Source organism: Coregonus lavaretus (assembly GCF_964263955.1).
Source record: "Coregonus lavaretus genome assembly, chromosome: 17".
Lineage (NCBI taxonomy): Eukaryota > Metazoa > Chordata > Actinopteri > Salmoniformes > Salmonidae > Coregonus > Coregonus lavaretus.
In genome coordinates, this window is record NC_140004.1 from 12,476,792 (window position 1) to 12,496,799 (window position 20,008).

Here is a 20,008-nt window from a genome sequence, read left to right on the forward strand (position 1 = left end):
CACATATTCATACTAGTAAGAGCGCTTCCAATTGTCTGATTTCATACAGTATGCCAGCTCTTACTCAAAACCACAAAACGTACACACGCACACACCTACCTCACTTGCCACAGATGCACGCATACACAGACACGCACACACTAGCCTTTACAATAGGCCTATTTTTCTCTGGCTCAATAAATTAGGTCAGGTGAACTGGGAGCCCTTTGTCCACTCTGACCTCAAGTGCCTCTCTCATAAGGAGTGTGCATACAGTCTCAAGACTATGCTCCAATTATATACACGTGGTATATACGGTCTCATTGCATTGCATTCACACTTGAACTGCACAAACACGCTCAAACCTCATACATCTGACAATATATCTGTTTCAAAGAGCTGCTACTGTGAGTGTCACTATACTCAGATGCACATTTTAAAGTAAAACTGTCTAACTCCTTTATGGGGGGATGCTGTTTGGCTGAAAAACAAATGAAGAATTGTGCTTTTAAGTCCGTACTTGTGACAGTAGTTCCCATACCGGTTTGTGTTACCCAGGCTGGGCTCTTCATTGATAAAGGTGTGAAGACCACCAACGCTAGTGCTGCAGACCCCCGGGAGTACCTGTGTCTGGACAACAACGCCAGGTAAGCACAGGTCAAACTACATTACATTTAGAACACACAGCTGAGCAAATGTTACAAAAGGGACGAGCTGGTCAGTTATTCTCTGTGCTGGCTACAAAGACTCAAATTTTGACATGAAGGGATAAATCATTTGGCATGGGGTAGAGATGCTGTGAAATTCTGCTGGAGCAGAGAGAAAATGCATGCGGAATTACACTTATTTGACATAGCGTTTATAAAAGACCTGTTTATTTGTTCAAATGTGAAACTTTGCCTGGCTATTACAAGAGAGCGGCCCTCCAGGGCTCTAAAGTGCGACCAGTTTGGTTGCATATGCGACAAAATATACTGAACAAAAATATAAATGCAACATGTAGATCGTTGGTCCCATTTTTCCTGAGCTCAAATAAAATGTCCCAGAAAAGTTCTATATGCACATAAAGCTTATTTCTCTCAAGTTTTGTGCACAAATTTGTTTACATCCCAGTTAGTGAGCATTTCTCCTTTGCCAAGATAATCCACCCACTTAATAGGTGTGGCATATGAAGAAGCTGATTAAACAGCATGATCATTACACAGGTGCACCTTGTGCTGGGGATAATAAAAGGCCACTCTAAAATGTGCAGTTTTGTCACACAACACAATGCCACAGATGTCTCAATTTTGAGGGCGCGCGCAATTGGCATGCAGACTGCAGGAATGTCTGCCAGAGCTGTTGCCAGAGAATGTAATACGTTTTTTTAGAGGATTTGGCAGTACGTCCAACCGGTCTCACAACCGCAGACCACGTGTAACCACGCCAGCCCAGAACCTCCACACCAGGCTTCTTCACCTGCGGGATCATCTGAGACCAGCCACCTGGACAGCTGATGAAACTGAGGAGTATTTCTGTCTGTAAAAAAGCCCTTTTGTGGGGGAAAAACTCATTCTGATTGGCTGGGCCTGGCTCCCCAGTGGGTGGGCCTATGCACTCCCAGGCCCACCATGGCTGTGAAATCCATAGATTAGGGCCTAAGGAATTTATTTCAATTGCCTGATTTCCTTATATGAACTGTAACTCAATAAAATTGTTGAATGTTGCTTTCATTTTTGTTAACTATAGTTTGCTGTGCAACTTTTTATTTTGGGTGCACCAGTGCGACTAAAATAAAATCCAATAACAAATTAAATGCGTAACAATGTTTTGTCGCAACAATCTTCTGTACACTCCTCAAACAAGACAGGCTGCCTCCTGCGGCTGCTTGCTTCCAGTTACCGGGCCACACACACCAAGCCCCACCCCCTGTCACTCAAGCAGGCAGCACACAGTTCCTCCACGCTGTTTAATCTCTTAGCATGCTGTCAATTCATGCACTCAACATATTCTTCCAAAACAAGAATGATGCTGCTTGTCACATTGCTTCTAGGAGAGGGCCTAGAACTGAGCCCTGGGGGACACCAGTGGTGAGAGCACGTGGTGCGGAGACAGCTTCTCGCCACGCCACTTGGTAGGAGCGACCGGTCAGGTAGGACGCAATCCAAGAGTGAGCCGCGCCGGAGATGCCCAGCTCGGAGAGGGTGGAGAGGAGGATCTGATGGTTCACAGTATCAAAGGCAGCAGACAGGTCTAGAAGGACAAGAGCAGAGGAGAGAGAGTTAGCTTTAGCAGTGCGGAGAGCCTCTGTGACACAGAGAAGAGCAGTCTCAGAGGTGGAACAAGCTCCCTCACGACGCCAGGACAGCGGAGTCACTCACCACCTTCCGGAGACATTTGAAACCCCACCTCTTTAAGGAATACTTGGGATAGGATAAAGTAATCCCCCCCCCCCAAAAAAAAAAAAAAAAAGTGGTTATCCCACTGGCTATAATGTGACTGCACCTATTTGTAAGTCGCTCTGGATAAGAGCGTCTGCTAAATGACGTAAATGTTCTAAAAATGAATCCACATGTTTTCTCTATTATACTATTAGTTTGTGTATCTTGCCCTCTGCAAAACGTGAGTTAGTTAGTCTAAGGAAGCTGGCATGTGCCTAAAATAATGCTAATCACTAATGCTAATCACTAACTAGCTAACTAACTAGCTAGCTGGCTAGCTAAATGCCATTTAGCTAAATACACTAGCTAGGGCAAAGCCAACGTTAGCACATGGAATTGATTTCAATGTAATTTAAATATAGGCCTATGTAGCCTAGTGTATTTATATTTTAATGCAGTCATCTTGATGATTCTATGTTAAGCAAGATCTTCTGTGTATAAAATTCTAATGACGACGTTAGCTGTTCTACGAATGGTCTGAGGCAGTCGGTAGATGACTAGCGTGTTTTTAGTAAAGATGGTTTTGGGAAACAGTTCAGAGATTTAACGATGCTCCTACGAAGGTTCTTACGATGATCTTAGCCTTAAGATGCTTTTGGGAAACCGGGCCTGTACTGTACTTGGATAGTCAGTACTGGTCTGTACGGTACTTGTACTGTAGTCTGGAGGGTCTGGCAGGTTTTTGTTTACAGAGAAAACAAGGCTCCACAGATAGTTTCCACTCTGCAGCAGTCTGTCCAAATGCAAGCCTCTGCTTCAACAGATGGAAAATAGCTTAGGCCCTCCTCCAAGACCACTGCCCACGCTGTGTGTGTGTGTGTGTTCAGTGGTTGTGTGTCTAGGTCAGTTTGTGTGTGTAGTGTTTGTCTGTGGCTATTTGAAAGAGTGCTGTGTGTCAGAGACAGAAAGTGTTTGAAAGTGTTTTGTGTGTGTGCGCGCGTGTTTCTATACTCATATTACATATGGGTCCGTTTCAGGTTCCGTCCACATGAGAATGCAGACCCAAACCGGCCGCGGGTGGCTGCTCTCATCGACACACTCATCGCCTTCAAGAACAATGACCTCGGAGCCTGGATACGTGGCGGTGACATCACCATTCAGAACTCTGGGTGAGTGCTGTGATGTCAATACATTGAGCCCATGATGAATGTGGTTACTGTATCATTGTTCATCAATGTCCTGTGCAGTAGTCATATCATGGGTTCTCTCTTAGGTTTGCTGTATGATTGGCACAGAGCTGAGTGTCTCAAAGGTTACCCAGGAGTTACCGTTGCAACTTGCATTACAATCAGGAGTTAGCATGCTATGCTAACATGTAAACAAGCGGCCATCTCTATGTGTAACCTATCAAAGGGCTATGTGTAGTCTATTAGCATGTTGCTAAAAGTTAATTTGGCTAGGAGTTCTTCTTTCTCAGTCCACAAGGCCATAGATGACAGTAAACCAGTGACTCCACTGCTGGGTTTTTCCCATAATTACTGATGCATTTATTCTCTCTGGTTATAGATTTGCAGACAATGGGGTGGGACTCTCCTTTGCGAGGTATGTACCAAGGCTCCTGTGTATGTTTTTCTACATATGTGGGTCTGTACACCCCCCCCCCCCCCACACCACCACCACCACCACCACCACACACACACACACACACTTTTGCTCAAAACACATGCCCTGCCTGTTGTCTTCCGTCAGTGATGGTAGCTACCCTAAGGATGAGGGCTCCAGTCAGGAGGTGACGCAGTCTCTGTTTGTGGGAGAGAGCTGGAACCGTGGCTCCAACGGAGGTCAGAACAAGTACTGGGGCCAGGGAGGAGCAGATGGCAAGATGAGGACACTACCCAGGAACAGGTGTGTGTGTGTGTGTGTGTGTGTGTAATAAAGAAAGTTGTGTTTGAAAGGGGGTGATCAAGTCTGTTGCTCTTGGAAGGGAAGTGCTGCTTCCTGTAATAGGATGAATGGTTTTGCTGTGTCACTTCCTGTGTTTCCTGTAAACCAATTTACTCCATCCGTGTAGTAAGCCTTATATGACAAACCGAGACCGAAAGGGAAAAAAACCTGTCTTTGAAATCAATCACCAATAAAAGTCTGAGAAAATGTCAAACAGTCACGGATGACGGTTGTATTCATATCCCTTGACTTATTCCACATTTTGTTGTGTTACAGCCTGAAATTAAAATGGATTTTAAAAAATGTCTCCCTCATCTACACACGATACCCCATAATGACAACATGAAAACATGTTTTTAGAAATGTTTTCAAATTTATTGAAAATGAATTGCAGAAATAACTAATTTACATATGTATTCACACCCCTGAGTCAATACTTTGTAGAAGCACCTTTGGCAGCGATTACAGCTGTGAGTCTTTCTGGGTAAGTCTCTAAGAGCTTTCCACGCCCTGGATTTTGCAACATTTGCCCATTATTCTTTTTCAAAATTCTTCCAAGCTCTGTAAAATTGGTTGTTGATCATAGCTAGAAAACCATTTGCAGGTCTTGCCATAGATTTTCAAGCAGATTTGTCAAAACTGTAACTCGGCCACTCAGGAACATTCACTGTCTTCTTGGTAAGCAACTCCAGTGTAGATTTGGCCTTGTGTTTTAGGTTATTGTCCTGCTGAAAGGTGAATTAATCTTCCAGTGTCTGGTGGAAAGCAGACTGAACCAGGTTTTCCTCTAAAATTCTGCCTGTACTTAGCTCCATTCAGTCCTTAACCATTACAAGCATACCCATAACATGATGCAGCCACCACTATGCTTGGAAATATGGTTAAATCCCTGAGTGGTTTGCTTCCTCTCTGGCACCTGCGTTAGGAAGTACGCCTATGTCTTTGTTGTGACTGGGTTTATTGATACACCAGCCAAAGTGTAATCATTAACCTCACCATGCTCAAAGGGATATTCAATGTCTGTTTTTTTTAAGGTTTTTACCCAGCTACCAATAGGTGCCCTTCTTTGCGAGGCATTGGAAAGCCTCCCTGGTCTTTGTGGTTGAATCTATATTTGAAATTCACTGATTGACTGAGGGACCTTACAGATAATTGTATGTGTGGGGTACAGAGATGAGGTAGTCATTCAAAAATCAGGTTAAACAATATTATTGCACTAGCCATGCAACTTAATTTGTGACTTGTTAAGCACATTTTTACACCTGAACTTATTTAGGCTAGCCATAACAAAGGGGTTGAATATTTATTAACTCAAGACATTTCAGCTTTTCATTTTTAGTTAATTTGTAAAAAAAAAAATACATACAAAAAATAACATAATTCCACTGACATTGCAGGATTTTGTGTGTAGGCCAGTGACAAAAAATCTCAATTTAATCATTTTTAAAATCAGGCTGTAACACAACAAAATGTGGAAAATTCAAGGAGTGTGAATACTTTCTGAAGGCACCCATTGATTCTTGAAGAATATAGCTTATAAATGCCTCATGAGCTTAGTTCATCTGTTTTATCCCATCAGAAGCTTGTTTTACTCCAATGTTTGTAAACAAAGTAAATATAAAAAAACACTATATAGGCTCAAAACATGATTTAAAACTATAATTTTGATATAATGGATGGTCAGTCCTTGCATCCGTAGCTCTATGAATTTGAAAGTTTCTCAATCCCCATCCCTCAGCTTTTTACCGAAACAGGGTCGGGTGGTTTCTTTATGGTTTCAACTGCTGATTGCCACTTTAAGGCATGCAACGGGAAAACATTTTCAAACATTTTATCGGACAAGACCAGGTAGTAGGAGAGAGGCGCTTCAGAGGGAGAGGCAGTTTTACCGGCCGAGGGAGAGCCCGCTAATCCAAAAGCGATATAGTGAGGTTAATCCAAAGTAGATCGTTTCCAGAGGCAATAATCCAGAGGCGGCATTGGGCACAGGAGACGAGGGGAAGAGTCAACAATAAGACGGCGATCGGAGGAATGCTCCAGTCAGATGGAAACGATCACAACAGCACAGTCAGTCAGCTACTGTAGTGCTAAGCTAAGGTTGAAAAACTCTTCGCGGAAAACAGGACAAAAAGTTAACCGAACTAATTGGAAGACGAAAAACAAACTAAGAACAGACGAGGAACTAAACAATTAGAGCAGGCAGGAATGATTTTCCACTTTCCTTTTGAGTCTGAGGCAAGCCTGCCGGTGCAGGAGAAGTCAGAGCTGCCTGGACTGAAGCAGCCGAGCAGGATCATGCGGTCTCCACGTGTGGGAATCTGATTGGTTGTTTACATCACACCTCCTCGTGATTGGTGGATTGTAGCTCACCACTGCCAACACTTGGTCTGCATGGCTAGTGGCTAACGTTAGCCAGTTTGAGCTAGCTAACACAGAGTATATTCTCCATATGACGTTGAGAAATAGTGCATTGTCAGTAGTTAAGAAGATATCTGGAAATAAGTTAGTAAATAACTATGTTTGTAGTTATAGGTAACCAGATTGTGACTACAACAAATTTACTAAGTCTTTGACCACGCTGTGTTGTTACTTTGGTGAGTAAAAACTCATGCTTCTTGCCCTTTAAACAAACTACAATTTATAAAGGAATTATAGAGCATTTATAAAGTCTCCATAAGCACTACGTAAATGCTTTTCTAATTATTTATACTACATGAAGGATGATATAAAAGGTCATAACATCTGGTGCCAAACCTGGCATTTCCCCTGTGCTACCCTTTATATAGCAGGACATTTCAAGGGTTTATTAAGGCTTAGAAGTTGTTGTTCATTTAAAGTGGGACCAGGGGGGTTCTATGGTCACTCTGGTCATGCCTGCCAGTGGCCACTGCCTCTCTGGAGGTCATAAAACGTGGGAACAGCTAATTGCAGCATGCTCTAATTTCTCAGGAGACGCCCTCATTTTTGATGGCTCTGTTACCCCTCTCTGGGATTAATGGGCCTTTTTAGACACTTGCTGACCACCCTGTAACTGCTAGATGTTTGTGTCGTTGTCGCCAGGATTTTCCCAGAGCGAGACACAACAATGTTCCCCATTGAGATATCCTTCTGTCATCTAGTTAGACCCCGAGGACAGGCTTTTCCCGCTGATAAGACAACAAGCTGATAACCCTAGCAATAGGCCTAATGTTTCTCTCCAGTGTTATAAATAGCTATACATGACTTGTAGGTTGTTAGCTGATCCATTCTGGAAGGCAATTTGAAGTTCCATTTCTTTAGTTTTTTGCTCAGTATGACTATAGTTCATGTATGTTGTGTGACTCTCACGCTTATTTTTCCAAGGACATTCCCGATCCGTGGTTTCCAGATCTACGACGGTCCTGTTCGGCTCACCCAGAGCACGTTCCGAAATTACGTCCCGACGTCGGAGCGCTTCACCAGCGCGGTGGGCTTCAACCTGAAGAACACCTGGCAGCTCACGCCTCGCAACAACCTGTCCAAGCTCAGCTTCCAGCCCACTGTGAGTAGCTAGCACATCACTCCTTTCATCCTAGAATTGTGCACTCATTCACTGCCCCTCATGCATAAAAAAGCATTGGATTGGCACAAGCAAGGTGGATGGTGTTTCTGCCATATTCCTTACACCAGTGAGTCCTTTCCTTTTAAATACGAGGGAGAGTGTACGGGTGCACACTTTGGTAGAAGGGCCATTGCTTCTTCTCCCTTGTTCTCCACCTTCTTTCAAATACTGACGTAATAATGACGTTACGAAATACACTACCAGTCAAAAGTTTGGACACACCTACTCATTCAAGGGTTTTTCTTTATTTTTACTATTTTTTACATTGTAGAATAATAGTGAAGACATCAAAACTATGAAATAACACATATAGAATCATGTATTAAATAAAAAAGTGTTCAACAAATCCAAATATATTTTATATTTGAGATTCTCCAAATAGCCACCCTTTGCCTTGATTTCAGCTTTGCACACTCTTGGCATTCTCTCAACCAGCTTTACCTGGAATGCTTTTCCAACAGTCTTGAAGGAGTTCCCACATATGCTGAGCACTTGTTGACTGCTTTTCCTTCACTCTGCGGTCTGACTCATCCCAAACCATCTCAATTGGGTTGAGGTCAAGGGATTGTGAAGGCCAGGTCATCTGATGCAGCACTCCATCACTCTCCTTCTTGGTAAAATAGCCCTTACACAGCCTGGAGGTGTGTTGGGTCATTGTCCAGTTGAAAAACAAATGATAGTCCCACTAAGCCCAAACCAGATGGGATGGCGTATCACTGCAGAATGCTGTGGTACCCATTCTGGTTAAGTGTGCCTTGAATTCTAAATAAATCACTGACTGTCACAGGCAAAGCACCATCACACCTCCTCCTCCATGCTCCACGGTGGGAACCACACATGCAGAGATAATCCGTTCACCTACTCTGCATCTCACAAAGACACGGCGGTTTGAACCAAAAATCTCAAATTTGGACTCCAGACCAAAGGACAAATTTCCACCGGTCTAATGTCCATTGCTCGTGTTTCTTGGCCCAAGCAGGTATTTTCTTCTTATTGGTGTCCTTTAGTAGTGGTTTCTTTGCAGCAATTCAACCATGAAGGGCTGATTCACACAGTCCCCTCTGAACAGTTGATGTTGAGATGTGTCTGTTACTTGAACTCTGTGAAGCATTTATTCTAATCTAATGAACTTATCCTCTGCTGCAGAGGTAACTCTGGGTCTTCCATTCCTGTGGCGGTCCTCATGAGAGCCAGTTTCATCATAGCGCTTGATGGTTTTTGCGACTGCACTTGAAGAAACATTCAAAGTTCTTGAAATGTTCCGTATTGACTGACCTTAATGTCTTAAAGTTGTCATGATGTGACTTGCATTAATGTGATGACTGTTATTTAATCGAATCAACTAACTATGTTTAATTGTCACTCGATTAAATTATGTAACAATTAACTCATTAGGAATTTGGGGCAGCACAGAATAAGTTGTTTAACGAGTTACCATCTCCCGAATTAAAATCTTAGAAGATATATACAGTGGGGAGAACAAGTATTTGATACACTGCCGATTTTGCAGGTTTTCCTACTTACAAAGCATGTAGAGGTTTGTAATTTTTATCATAGGTACACTTCAACTGTGAGAGACGGAATCTAAAACAAAAATCCAGAAAATCACATTGTATGATTTTTAAGAAATTAATTTGCTTTTTATTGCATGACATAAGTATTTGATCACCTACCAACCAGTAAGAATTCCGGCTCTCACAGACCTGTTTTTCTTTAAGAAGCCCTCCTGTTCTCCACTACCTGTATTAACTGCACCTGTTTGAACTCGTTACCTGTATAAAAGACACCTGTCCACACACTCAATCAAACAGACTCCAACCTCTCCACAATGGCCAAGACCAGAAAGCTGTGTAAGGACATCAGGGATAAAATTGTAGACCTGCACAAGGCTGGGATGGGCTACAGGACAATAGGCAAGCAGCTTGGTGAGAAGGCAACAACTGTTGGCGCAATTATTAGAAAATGGAAGAAGTTCAAGATGACGGTCAATCACCCTCGGTCTGGGGCTCCATGCAAGATCTCACCTCGTGGGGCATCAATGATCATGAGGAAGGTGAGGGATCAGCCCAGAACTACACGGCAGGACCTGGTCAATGACCTGAAGAGAGCTGGGACCACAGTCTCAAAGAAAACCATTAGTAACACACTACGCCGTCATGGATTAAAATCCTGCAGCGCACGCAAGGTCCCCCTGCTCAAGCCAGCGCATGTCCAGGCCCGTCTGAAGTTTGCCAATGACCATCTGGATGATCCAGAGGAGGAATGGGAGAAGGTCATGTGGTCTGATGAGACAAAAATAGAGCTTTTTGGTCTAAACGCCACTCGCTGTGTTTGGAGGAAGAAGAAGGATGAGTACAACCCCAAGAACACCATCCCAACCGTGAAGCATGGAGGTGGAAACATCATTCTTTGGGGATGCTTTTCAGCAAAGGGGACAGGACGACTGCACCGTATTGAGGGGAGGATGGATGGGGCCATGTATCGCGAGATCTTGGCCAACAACCTCCTTCCCTCAGTAAGAGCATTGAAGATGGGTCGTGGCTGGGTCTTCCAGCATGACAATGACCCGAAACACACAGCCAGGGCAACTAAGGAGTGGCTCCGTAAGAAGCATCTCAAGGTCCTGGAGTGGCCTAGCCAGTCTCCAGACCTGAACCCAATAGAAAATCTTTGGAGGGAGCTGAAAATCCATATTGCCCAGCAACAGCCCCGAAACCTGAAGGATCTGGAGAAGGTCTGTATGGAGGAGTGGGCCAAAATCCCTGCTGCAGTGTGTGCAAACCTAGTCAAGACCTACAGGAAACGTATGATCTCTGTAATTGCAAACAAATGTTTCTGTACCAAATATTAAGTTCTGCTTTTCTGATGTATCAAATACTTATGTCATGCAATTAAATGCAAATTAATTACTTAAAAATCATACAATGTGATTTTCTGGATTTTTGTTTTAGATTCTGTCTCTCACAGTTGAAGTGTACCTATGATAAAAACCTCTACATGCTTTGTAAGTAGGAAAACATGCAAAATCGGCAGTGTATCAAATACTTGTTTCTCAATACTTTGTTATATACCCTTTGTTGGCAATGACACAGGTTAAACTTTTTCTGTAAGTCTTCACAAGGTTTTCACACACTGTTGCTGGTATTTTGGCCCATTCCTCCATGCAGATCTCCTCTAGAGCAGTGATGTTTTGGGGCTGTCGCTGGGCAACACAGACTTTCAACTCCCTCCAAAGATTTTCTATGGGTTTCCACCCCCATGCTTCACAGTAGGTATGGTGTTCTTTGGATGCAACTCAGCATTCTTTGTCCTCCAAACACGACGAGTTGAGTTTTTACCAAAAAGTTCTATTTTGGTTTCATCTGACGATATGACATTCTCCCAATCCTCTTCTGGATCATCCAAATGCACTCTAGCAAACTTCAGACGGGCCTGGACATGTACTGGCTTAAGCAGGGGGACACGTCTGGCACTGCAGGATTTGAGTCCCTGGCGGCGTAGTGTGTTACTGATGGTAGGCTTTGTTACTTTGGTCCCAGCTTTCTGCAGGTCATTCACTAGGCCCCCCCCGTGTGGTTCTGGGATTTTTGCTCACCGTTCTTGTGATCATTTTGACCCCACGGGGTGAGATCTTGCGTGGAGCCCCAGATCGAGGGAGATTATCAGTGGTCTTGTATGTCTTCCATTTCCTAATAATTGCTCCCACAGTTGATTTCTTCAAACCAAGCTGCTTACCTATTGCAGATTCAGTCTTCCCAGCCTGGTGCAGGTCTACAATTTTGTTTCTGGTGTCCTTTGACAGCTCTTTGGTCTTGGCCATAGTGGAGTTTGGAGTGTGACTGTTTGAGGTTGTGGACAGGTGTCTTTTTATACTGATAACAAGTTCAAACAGGTGCCATTAATACAGGTAACGAGTGGAGGACAGAGGAGCCTCTTAAAGAAGAAGTTACAGGTCTGTGAGAGCCAGAAATCTTGCTTGTTTGTAGGTGACCAAATACTTATTTTCCACTATAATTTGCAAATAAATTCATAAAAAATCCTACAATGTGATTTTCTGGATTTTTCTTTCTCAATTTGTCTGTCATAGTTCACGTGTACCTATGATGAAAATTACAGGCCTCTCTCATCTTTTTAAGTGGGAGAACTTGCACAATTGATGGCTGACTAAATAATTTTTTTCCCCACTGTATATCGATAACAGTCACTCATTAAATCATTACCTCATCAGTCTCATTCTGAATGTCGCATAATCCTTGAACCTGCAAGAACCCTAACCTCATTGACTAAATAATAACACAGGATGCAAACACACACACGGTATAGGTTACTGATTACCCCCCCCCCCCCCCCCCCGTTGGTTCGGTCCCATCTGTTGGTAGAATTCCATTTGCCCTGGAACACAGCAGAGGGCTCAGAGTTACTGAGTTGGCACTTACACACACACACACACAGAGGAGAGAGAGAGAGAGAGACTCCATTTTCAAAATGTATTTCAAGGACTTCTGTTGAACGCTTTTCTCTGACACCTGGGTCGTATTCACTAGGAACGTTTTACTACGGTGTGCGTTAATTAATATGACCCTAGCATACATTCAGTTCAACTCTCAAATACTGTAGACCTACAATATCAGAGTTAGGAAACCTTCACACAAAGTTGCATGTCAATCACGTTCTAGGCCATACATATCATCATTGTAAGACGCTGGTTGTGTTGTTGTGTGTGTCTTTCTTAACCTAATGTCTGTGACAGGTGGGTCTGAGGGCGTTCTTTGGGCGCCCGGGCCAGTGGTTCGAGGAGAATGATCTGGACGGGGATAAGAACTCCATCTTCCATGACGTGGACGGCTCTGTGACGGGCTACAGGGACGTGTATGTGGGCAGAGCAGACAACTACCTGATCCGTCACCCTGACTGTGCCAGCATCACCCAGTGGAGCGGGTTGGTCTGCAGTGGCACCTACTCTCAGGTACGGGGGGAAGACATTTGCCAAAATGCCTATCACCAGTGACTTTATTCACTACTTAGGTAACAGTTTCCTGTGTCAGAAGGGCGGCTGGAACTCACTAAAGTCCTGTAGATCACTTCATTACTCTCTTCTTGTTTATAAAGCTCTGCTCCACAAGCTTCTTTGTTGAAATATAAAAATATGAGATTCCAAACCCGTTCGTAGGGTTGGTTAACTCTTGAGGTAGGATTGGGAGGTATCCAGATTTTTATATCGTCATACCGTCCTTCTCTCATACCGGGATATACAATATTACCGGCTTAGTACACAAGGGGGTGCCAAAAAAACACACAAAAACCTTTTAGCGTCTATTACCAGAACGCTAACAAAATGAGCACAAGTAATAGCGAATTTCAATAAACGTTTTGCAAAGACAGGCAACCCAGCTCATAAAGTTATACATATAGTGCAGTCGGAAAGTATTCAGACCCCTTTTTCCACATTTTGTTACGTTAAAGCCTTATTCTAAAATGGATAAAATAAAAAACAGAAATGCCTTATTAAGTATTCAAACCCTATGCTATGAGACTCGACATTGAGCTCAGGTGCATCCTGTTTCCATTGATCATCCTTGAGATGTTTCTACAACTTGATTGGAGTCCACCTGTGGTAAATGCATTTGATTGGACATGATTTGGAAAGACCCACACCTTTCTATATAAGGTCCCACAGTTGACAGTACATGTCAGAGCAAAAACCAAGCCATGAGGTTGACGGAATTGTCCGTAGAGCTCCGAGACAAGATTGTGTCGATGCACAGATCTGGGGAAGGGTACCAAAACATTTCTGCAGCATTGAAAGTCCCCAAGAACACAGTGGCCTCCATCATTCTTAAATGGAAAAAGTTTGGAACCCACAGGACTCTTCCTAGAGCTGGCCGCCCGGCCAAACTGAGCAATCGGGGGAGAAGAGCCTTGGTCTCCTCCCTGACCAAGAACCTGATGGTCACTCTGACATAGCTCCAGATTTCCTCTGTGGAGATGGGAGAACCTTCCAGAAGGACAACTATCTCTGCAGCCCTCCACCGATCAGGCCTTTATGGTAGATTGGCCAGACGGAAGCCACTCCTCAGTAAAAGGCATTAGACAGCCCGCTTGGAGATTGCCAAAAGACACCTAAAGACTCTCAGACCATGAGAAACAAGATTCTCTTTTATGACGAAACCAAGATTGAACTCTTTGGCCTGAATGCCAAGTGCCACGTCTGGAGGAAACCTGGCACCATCCCTACGGGGAAGCATGGTGTTGGCAAGAAAGTACAGAGAGATCCTTGAGGAAAACCTGCTCTAGAGCACTTAGGACCTCAGACTGGGGCGATGGTTCACCTTCCAACAGGACAACGACCCTGAGCACACAGCCAAGACAAGGCAGGAGTGGCTTCGGGACAAGTCTCTGAATGTCCTTGAGTGGCCCAGCGAGAGCCCGGAATTGAACCCGATCGAACATCTCTGGAGAGACCTGAAAGTAGCTGTGCAGCGATGCTCCGTATCTAACCTGACAGAGCTTGAGATGATCTGCAGAGAAGAATGGGAGAAGCTCCCCACATACAGGTGTGCCAAGTTTGTAGCGTCATACCCAAGAAGACTCGAGGCTGTAATCGCTGCCAAAGGTGCTTAATTAAAGTCTGAATATTACAGTTGAAGTCGGAAGTTTACATACACCTTAGCCAAATACATTTAAACTCAGATTTTCACAATTCCTGACATTTAATCCTAGTAAAAATTCCCTGTCTTAGGTCAGTTAGGATCACCACTTTATTTTAAGAATGTGAAATGTCAGAATAATAGTAGAGAGAATGATTTATTTCAGCTTTTTATTTCTTTCATCACATTCCCAGTGGGCAGACGTTTACATACACTCAATTAGTATTTGGTAGCAATGCCTTTAAATTGTTTATCTTGGGTCAAACGTTTTGGGTAGCCTTCCACAAGCTTCCCACAATATGTTGGGTGAATTTTGGCCCATTCCTCCTGACAGAGCTGACGTAACTGTGTCAGGTATGTAGGCCTCCTTGCTCGCACACGCTTTTTCAGTTCTGCCCACAAATGTTCTATAGGATTGAGGTCAGGGCTTTGTGATGGCCACTCCAATACCTTGACTTTGTTGTCCTTAAGCCATTTTGCCACAACTTTGGAAGTATGCTTGGGGTCATTGTCCATTTGGAAGACCCATTTGCAACCAAGCTTTAACTTCATGACTGATGTCTTGAGATGTTGCTTCAATATATCCACATAATCTTCCTTCCTCATGATGCCATCTATTTTGTGAAGTGCACCAGTCCCTCCTGCAGCAAAGCACCCCCACAGCATGATGCTGCCACCCCCGTGCTTCACGGTTGGGATGGTGTTCTTCGGCTTGCAAACTACCCCCTTTTTTCTCCAAACATAACGATGGTCATTATGGCCAAACAGTTTTATTTTTGTTTCATCAGACCAGAGGACATTTCTCCAAAAAGTACGATCTTTGTCCCCATGTGCAGTTGCAAACCGTAGTCTGGCTTTTTTATGGCGGTTTTGGAGCAGTGGCTTCTCCCTTGCTGAGTGGCCTTTCAGGTTATGTCGATATAGGACTCGTTTTACTGTGGATATAGATACTTTTGTACCTGTTTCCTCCAGCATCTTCACAAGGTTCTTTGCTGTTGTTCTGGGATTGATTTGCACTTTTTGCACCAAAGTACGTTCATCTCTAGGAAACAGAACGCGTCTCCTTCCTGAGCGGTATGACGGCTGCGTGGTCCCATGGTGTTTATACTTGCGTACTATTGTTTGTACAGATAAACGTGGTACAAACAATAGTATTGCTCCCAAGGATGAACCAGACTTGTGGAGGTCTACAATTTATTTTCTGTGATCTTGGCTGATTTCTTTTGATTTTTCCCATGATGTCAAGCAAAGAGGCACTGAGTTTGAAGGTAGGCCTTCAGATACATCCACAGGTACACCTCTGATTGACTCAAATTATGTAAATTAGCATATCAGAAGCTTCTAAAGCCATGACATCATTTTCTGGAATTTTACAAGCTGTTTAAAGGCACAGTCAACTTACTGTATGTAAACTTGGAATTGTGATACAGTGAATTATAAGTGAAATAATCTGTCTGTAAACAATTGTTGGAAAAATTACTTGTGTCATGCACAAAGTAGATGTCCTAACCGACTTGCCAAAACTATAGTTTGTTAACAAGAAATTTGTGGAGTGGTTGAACAACGAGTTTTAATGACTTCAACCTAAGTGTATGTAAACTTCCAACTTCAACTGTATGTAAATGTGATGTTTTCCATTTTGCAAAAAAATATCTAAAAAAACGTTTTTGTTTTGTCATTATGGGGTATTTTGTGTAGATTGATGAGGGATGCTACTGAATGTCATTTTTGGTGAGTTTGGACATTTACAAGCGAATGTGAACGAGAGAGATTGTGCAAATGAACAAAGTTTTGACGCATGCTTGTCTGAAGGAAAGTCAGTACTGGCCCTGGAGCAGCATGTGTAGGCTACATTCTGTGTATGTGTGGAGTCTGGAGCCGCTAGGGCAACAGGCCTGCCTGCTCTGCTCGGAGAAGAGGGAAGAGGAGAAGACTGCCGAAAACGTAAAGGCGAAAAAACTAATTCAGCCACTGGCAAGTTACATTTAGTGGTCTCCTTAATGCAGAAGTCTGCATTTCTCACGCAGGAAAAAAAGATAAAACGCATAAGAAATATCTTGCTGCCTTTTGGAAACGCAGATGTAAAATGCTTCATATAGTAATTTCTGCTCGGCATCAGACTAATTTCGTGCTTCAGTTGCACTTCTCCACAATTCACGAATGGGCATTCTAGCTTCTTTTCTCCTGCACTTTTCTCTGTGTAGCCAGCCTACTTTTCTCTGGTAAAATGCAAAACATTAGGAAATGTAGCTGGCATTCTTTCTATGATAAACATTAGTAATATGTTGGCCATGCATTGTTTTTGCAAAATAAACATGCTTTTTCATTGTAAGCTTATAGCGGTGCACTTCTGTTGTCGTCTGATGAAAATGAAGCTATTTTCTGCCAAATGTGTTGCTTTAATGTATTTTCTGTGAAGGAAAACCATAGTTGCACGTCCCTGATCACTCTATTGAAGAAAAAAACCACTGTTGACTTTCAATGTAAAATGCGACCCCTGTCAATACACAGCTGGACTCACTTGCTCCCGCTTTCTCCCTTTGTGCTATTTACAAAGAAACACGTGACTGGCTCAACCGTTCTGGGGAATTAAGGTAAGCTTCATAATGTAAAATAATGTGACAGGTGAAATGAAGAACGTGCTCTGCTTTATCTCCTCAGGTATTGCACATGTTGACTGCAGGTATTTACCTAAAAAGTAGCTACAAATATTAAAATGTATTGAAAAACTTCAAAGAAATAGTTTCAATTGTATGGAAGGTATTGAAAAACCATCTCGTGGCTATTTCCAAATACCCCGGTATACCGCCCAAGCCTATCTTGATGTCCCGCTTGTCTCCACAAAGTTAGGTAAATCCACCTTTTAGATTTAATGCACCACAGTTATGGAATACCTTACAAAACAAATGCCACCTGGATTCTCTGGTGCCGATAGGGCAGTTTAAAACTCTGTTGTTAAATTAATTAACTGAAGTGTGCAATTGTTTCAATTGATTATTATAACTTATTGTAATAATGTAATGTATTTATAGCTGTCTTGTATTTTTTTGTATTTTTGCTGTTGCTGTATTGATTTAGTTTTTGTCCTCAGGGCACCATTGGTCTCAATTGGGTTCGCCTGAATAAATAAAAATGAATACAAGTAGTTACCGAACTCTATTGGTCAACAATGTCTACTGTGTGTCCTCCAGGTGTATATCCAGACACAGAGAGCTCCCAGCCTCAGTCTGTCCATCAGTAGAGATGAGTACCCTGAGGCTCCTCTGGTGCTGAGAGGTATCAACAGCCAGGGGGCACTGTCACAGCAGTATCAGCCTATCCTCATGATGAGCAAGAGCTACACCCTGCACTGGGATGGCCCGGCTCCCAGAGAGATTGTCCTCTCCCTCATCAACTTCAACCAGTGAGTGACACATTGGGACTTGTGTGTGAGTGTGTTTTTTAAAGCTGGTTGGTCTGGGTCTTGCGCTGGGTCCTGTTTGTCCATAATGAAACCGGTCTTGGTCTCTTCTCATTTTTCTATACAGGGTCGAGGTCTGTGTCTGAAGGGCTTTGGTTTTGACTCTATCTCTGCTGTGTGTGTGTGATGAAAGGCTATGTTTGTGTTTGTCAGTGGGGTCAGTTCAAAAGCCAGATCTCGAACCTTCATTGTCACATGTTGTCTCCTCCTCTCTCTCCAGAGATGACTGGGTGCTGGTGGGCCTCTGCTACCCACCTGATACTACCTTCCAGGTCATGGCTGACATCAGCGACCGCCAGAGCAACACCTTCGATGACATCACCGACTACGGGCCCTTGTACTCCCTCGCCGAACTGGAGAAGAAGCCACTGGAGAGGAAGTACTTCTTTGACCGCATTGTGGGGTGAGAGAGTCACTTTACGCTGCTGTCTGTAAATCTGCTGTACCTGGCCCTCTCTCTCTGGGTCGAATCCTAACTTCCAATTAAGTCAAATTTTCACTTACTCATACATTGAAGTCATTGAGAGACTAAGTGAACATTTTACGCTCTGTCTGTCTCTGTCTCTGTCTCTGTCTGTCTGTCTGTCTGTCTGTCTGTCTGTCTGTCTGTCTGTCTCTCTGTCTCTCTTTCTGTCTATCCCTCACCTCTCACTCTCTCTCTCTCGATTGACACCAGCCTCTCTGCTCTGTTCTAGATTGCTGTGGCTGTATTTGCGGGCGAGGCAGGGACGCGACGGCCACAGCTACTGCTCGGTTAAGGGCTGCGAGAGGGTGAAAGTGATGGCCACCACGTCGTCCTCCAAACTGATCTGTAACTGCACGGCCAAGGCCTATCCCAAATACACCAAGACCCCCTCGGCAGTGGTCCCCATGCCCACCCTCAGCACCCAACCTTGCAGGGACTGTGGAGCTTCCCAGGTCAGTCTACTAGCCCCCCACACTGTCATTGTTACATTAGTATGCCATTATATTGGAAAAGGCATGAGCACATAAAAGCCCTGCTTTGAATCTGTGTGTTTTCTGGTAGCTGGTGTTTTCCAGTGACCCGTGGAATGCCTACCTCCAAACTCAGATCAAATCTCTCAGCAGCAAGGAACAGCATAGTGGAGACACACAGTCCTTTATTACTGTGAGTGCCACAGATTTGAAATATAACATATTATTACATTATATATTTTTGTTGAGTACATTGTCCCTGTAGGGAGTGTTGTTGGTGTGTAGATTTTTTCTGTTCTCAACGCAGATGTTTCTGTAAAACATTCATAATAATGTCCATCAAAAAGCCATTATAAATGTTTATTGATAGTATCAACACTATTTGTAAATACAAAAGCCACCCATGTTTTAAATATGTATGTGGTGTAGCATTCCAGCGTACTTCTTACCCCTTTTTTCTACAATGTCTTCTTATCTCAGGTGAACAGTGAGACATTCTCCTTCACACAACAAGGCTTCTTCCTGGTCTCTGTGGACGCCTGCTCTGGAAAAGTCACAAAGAAGTCGTCTTTCTCCAAAATGGACTCTAAAATGGAGCAGTATCTTAAAACTGGAATACCAAAAAGGTGAGGGGAAAGGATTAGGCCTTTGCTGGTTGGAGTTAGAACTCAATTGGTGGTCTGTTGTAGACTTTGGTTGAAATACTATTTAAAGTATTTCAAATACTTTGAGGGTTTGCTCTAGCCAGCCTGAAGTGCCAGATGGGTGGGGTTTGCACTTTTGGGACTTATCTGTTGATTTAATTGGAGAATTGTAAGAAGTATTTTTTTCTTCTTTGTCTGGTAGAACTTTTAGACATTTGGAATCCTAATTGGTTATATTCTCTCATGACTAGGTCAATAGTGCTTCTGGGAACGCGAGGGCAGCCTGATGGCTTAGCTGGTGTTGCACCGTATCTGGTCCCCCTGGGCATGGCCAAGGCAGCAGATCTGCAGAGTAAAGGTTGGTGTCACTTTCAGATGGTTCCCTCTCGCTGGTGCAATTACTGTAGGCCAGGTCTGGTTTTTCGATCCTATTGTCACTGTTTCCCTCTTTCATTCCT

At 43.4% G+C, this 20,008-nt stretch overlaps 1 protein-coding gene across 1 annotated transcript in view; it reads left to right on the top strand.

Annotated features, from left to right (window-relative positions):
* The window catches only part of cemip2 (cell migration inducing hyaluronidase 2), a 69,098-nt gene that overhangs the window by 46,031 nt on the left and 3,059 nt on the right, over positions 1-20,008 (top strand). Inside the window, exons 12-23 of the mRNA XM_084181387.1 lie at positions 538-626; positions 3,377-3,508; positions 3,906-3,941; positions 4,089-4,244; positions 7,626-7,803; positions 12,614-12,829; positions 17,702-17,913; positions 18,191-18,373; positions 18,666-18,888; positions 18,998-19,099; positions 19,387-19,532; positions 19,802-19,908. Of these exons, the coding sequence (XP_084037513.1) occupies positions 538-626; positions 3,377-3,508; positions 3,906-3,941; positions 4,089-4,244; positions 7,626-7,803; positions 12,614-12,829; positions 17,702-17,913; positions 18,191-18,373; positions 18,666-18,888; positions 18,998-19,099; positions 19,387-19,532; positions 19,802-19,908 (1,780 nt within the window). The remainder of the gene's footprint in view (positions 1-537; positions 627-3,376; positions 3,509-3,905; positions 3,942-4,088; positions 4,245-7,625; positions 7,804-12,613; positions 12,830-17,701; positions 17,914-18,190; positions 18,374-18,665; positions 18,889-18,997; positions 19,100-19,386; positions 19,533-19,801; positions 19,909-20,008) is intronic.